This window comes from Daphnia pulex, chromosome 3 (genome assembly GCF_021134715.1).
Source record: "Daphnia pulex isolate KAP4 chromosome 3, ASM2113471v1".
Classification (NCBI taxonomy): Eukaryota; Metazoa; Arthropoda; class Branchiopoda; order Diplostraca; family Daphniidae; genus Daphnia; species Daphnia pulex.
Window position 1 is genome coordinate 2,652,357 of NC_060019.1, and position 3,366 is coordinate 2,655,722.

The 3,366-nt window shown below is 37.9% G+C and overlaps 1 protein-coding gene across 2 annotated transcripts; it reads left to right on the plus strand.

Annotated features, from left to right (window-relative positions):
• Nucleotides 1-482: 482 nt before the first annotated feature.
• On the plus strand, nucleotides 483-2,139 carry LOC124190080 (zinc metalloproteinase nas-4-like). Of its 2 annotated transcripts, none has more exons than XM_046582628.1 (8): nucleotides 483-582; nucleotides 657-834; nucleotides 906-1,025; nucleotides 1,098-1,221; nucleotides 1,289-1,485; nucleotides 1,602-1,661; nucleotides 1,729-1,817; nucleotides 1,902-2,139. In XM_046582628.1, the coding sequence occupies exons 2-8, from the start codon at nucleotides 666-668 to the stop codon at nucleotides 1,941-1,943; spliced, it is 801 nt and encodes a 266-aa protein (XP_046438584.1). In that variant the 5' UTR covers nucleotides 483-582; nucleotides 657-665; the 3' UTR covers nucleotides 1,944-2,139. The 2 variants fall into 2 exon arrangements, with proteins under 2 accessions (XP_046438584.1, XP_046438585.1); XM_046582629.1 differs by having other exon boundaries at nucleotides 513-582; nucleotides 640-834.
• Nucleotides 2,140-3,366: the final 1,227 nt, after the last annotated feature.

Here is a 3,366-nt window from a genome sequence, read left to right on the forward strand (position 1 = left end):
TTTTCGTAAAATTGTTATCATTTGGTTTCCCACCTCTTTACCAATTGACAAACGCTTTTTTCGTAAAACTTCTCGATACCTGCTGAACATATTCGAACTTGTTTTACCCTGTATTTCGGGAACTTCTATTTATTTTCATCTTCCTATCATCTTTTCTATGTGAAACACTTGCTATACTTACTCTACCTATTTGTTTGCTATGCAAAGGGTGACATATTCTGACTGTACTATCCGTTAATGCATGTTGTTGACTTGTTGCAACTGTGCAGTGTGCTGTTCCTGGATGTCGACACGTCTTACAATTAGCTGAACAATGCGACCACTTTTCCTAAGAGCCTTTAGACCTAACACTTGCGCGCCTGTCATCAGGTATGTGGGTAGTATGTAGTGCACATAGTGCACATGTGCACTACATACATCTGCAGATGTCTTATTATTTATTTTGGGGGAAGACAAATAACTAACCATTTGAAGTGCTTGACTTGCCAACAGTATAAAAAGAGGACAACCGCTGATGTAGAGATGGGATTCAACAAGCTGCAGTGACTACACGACAACTTCTCACTTCGTATTCCAGTACAGGTAATCTAAAAAACTTTTACTATTTCCATTTTATCTCTTATTGGCTTTTCGTTTGTGTTTTATTGAATTTAAAGTTCACAAAAATGGTGTCGAAGAAATCGGAAACGATGGTTATGGCATTTGTTTGGTTCTTTTGTTGGACCATCCAAGTCATCACGGGGACTCCTGTCGGATCACTTGAAATGGACCGAGATTTTGGATCCCCTTTAACCGATGAAGAACTTGAATGCATACCAACATTTAGCAAAGCAGGTACTATCGTTTTAATCTGGTTCCGTTATCTTTTTAATTATTTAATCTCATTTATGTTGGTTGTTTCTTAGCATCCGGCACACCCATGTCGGAGGGAAATGATATCGTGATTTTACCGAATAAGAATGCTTACGTAAACCAAAAGTGGCCCAATCCGAATGAAATTCCTTACGTCATCGACTCCACATTTGGTATACACCTCCCATTTTCTTATTTGTTTCTCTTTTTGAATCTTAATTATTAATGCAATGTGTCTTAACCAGATGACAAGGCCCGGTGCGCCATAGGTTACGCCATGAACCACTACCACAAGAACACCTGCATCCGGTTTGTTCCGCGAACCGACCAAAACGACTACATTCAAATCAACAGACTTGACACTGAAAAGTATGGACGTTTTATTAAGAGTTAACAGCTATTGATCGATCTGTTAATACGGTTTTGCATCCAACAGTTTCAGCTGTTATTCATCGGGCCTTGGTTACTATGAAGGCGAAGGAGCACATGGAGTCACTCTTTCACCCAGCTGTTATGCGTATCAAGCTGGAACCATCATGCACGAATTGATGCATCGGGTTGGGTTCCACCATGAACACACTCGACCCGACCGCGACGAATACATTGATGTCCTTTGGAATGAAATTTCTGATGGTTGGTTCGAATAACATTATGTCAGTTAATTTAAATAGGCCTGCCATTAAAATGTGGAAGGGATAAAGGATGTTATTTGCTAATAATTTTATTTCCTTTTATTTTATTCAAATAAGACTGGAAGGCACAGTACCAAATAGCAGAAGGATCTAGTCTCCTCCTAAGTTACGATTACGGTCAGTTGGAATTTCGATTCATTTCTTTTTCGTGAATCCGTGTTCAATTTTGTTTTTAATCCCGCAGGTTCCGTGATGCATTACCCGTTGGGTACGGAAATGGTGACCAAACAGGAAACCGATATTGAAATAGGACAGCGAAAAGGTTTAAGTGAGGTTGGTGAAAATGGAATTTGAACTAGACAGTACATATTTTTCTACCCGTTAAATAAAAAAATGCGTTTTTTCTTTTCTGAACAGTTGGATATCGGCAAACTCCAAAGGATGTACTGTCCATCCTAAGAACGCTTCCTGAAACACCATTAGTTTTACAATTTCACTTTCCTGCAAGGATTCCTTGTTATTTCTCTGCATAATGTTCACGCATGACGTATTCTAGCTTTCTTTTTTGGGGACATTCTTTAGTATTTGGAAAAAGGATATTTTCATTTTATTTCACTATTTACTTATTTGATCAGTACACTTGAAAATACTAAAATGAAACTCGTTTATTTTTACTTTTTAAATACTTGAGTCAACATTTGATATATAAGGGAGCAATTTCTTGCGTGATACCCGTTCAATTTTCGGGAAAAAGTTTTGCTTTGCTGGCAAAATTGTACTTCTCTGTTGGATTATCTTTTATTCTTTGTATCTTTAACGACATAACGTCTGACGTATTTTTAGGAGAAGATGTTGCTTATCTGTTATTTCAACTTTGATTGACTGCGCCAGAGAATTTTCTTTAGTTCTTCACTAAAAGGGAAGAGGTGCACCGAATCCTTAGAAACTCCTAATATCGTCATTCCCATTAAAATGCAAAAAAATGTTGGGTGTAACATGAAGGAACTTTAAGTCGCACAACATTTGCCATTGATTATGTGGAGTGCTTTTTGACACTTTTGGTGCTTGTGATGCTCCCGTTTTTCAGCATTTGTACAAAATTCGCCATTCGTTTTTTTATGTCTAGTTTATTCACAAGAAAAACAAACCTACAAACACAACGTCTAACGATACTTTCAATTCATCAGTTAAAAGAATGAATTGGGTATTTTTACTGCTCTCAAGTCTCAACACCCTAATCAACGTGAAAAGTACGGTTGTCTGCCTTTCGCTCTCTAGTGGTCAATTCGTTAACTACAATTAAATGCTCTTTTTTGAAATTAAAGAACGCTCTCTGAATCCTATGATTTTATTTGAAGAAAAAAGTTTTTTTTGTTTCAATTTTTCTTTTCATTATTTTTATAGAAGAAGCAGAGAAGTCACGAAAAAAAAAACTAATCAAAGCCAAGGCATGTAAGCAATCAGTGTACGACATTCAGGCCCAGTCATTCAGGCCCGCTCCATTCAGGCCCAGGGCCTGAATTTCGTTTGACATGGGCCTGAAATGCGTAATAAAAAAAAAGAGTGGCGCTAGTAGTACGGCTCCCCGAAACCAGCGCCACCACCAGTATTTAGTATATCTCCCACTTCCGTCGTTTTTCTTCAGTCGCGTCTCCGCGTTGCGTAAGGAGATGCTGTCCGTTTTTTTTTTAATTGTTTAACTCCCGTGGCCAATGTGTTAAGGCGTGTGAATTGTGTTAAGTGCTAACGTTGGGAGTTCTTTAATAGTGTGTTGAGTCATTGAGTGCTGACGTTGATAATTTTAATTCTTGTGTATTCGTGTGCTGTTCAGTATTGCTGGTGATAACGGATCACGCGTTTTTTACTCTGTTTATTTCTGTAA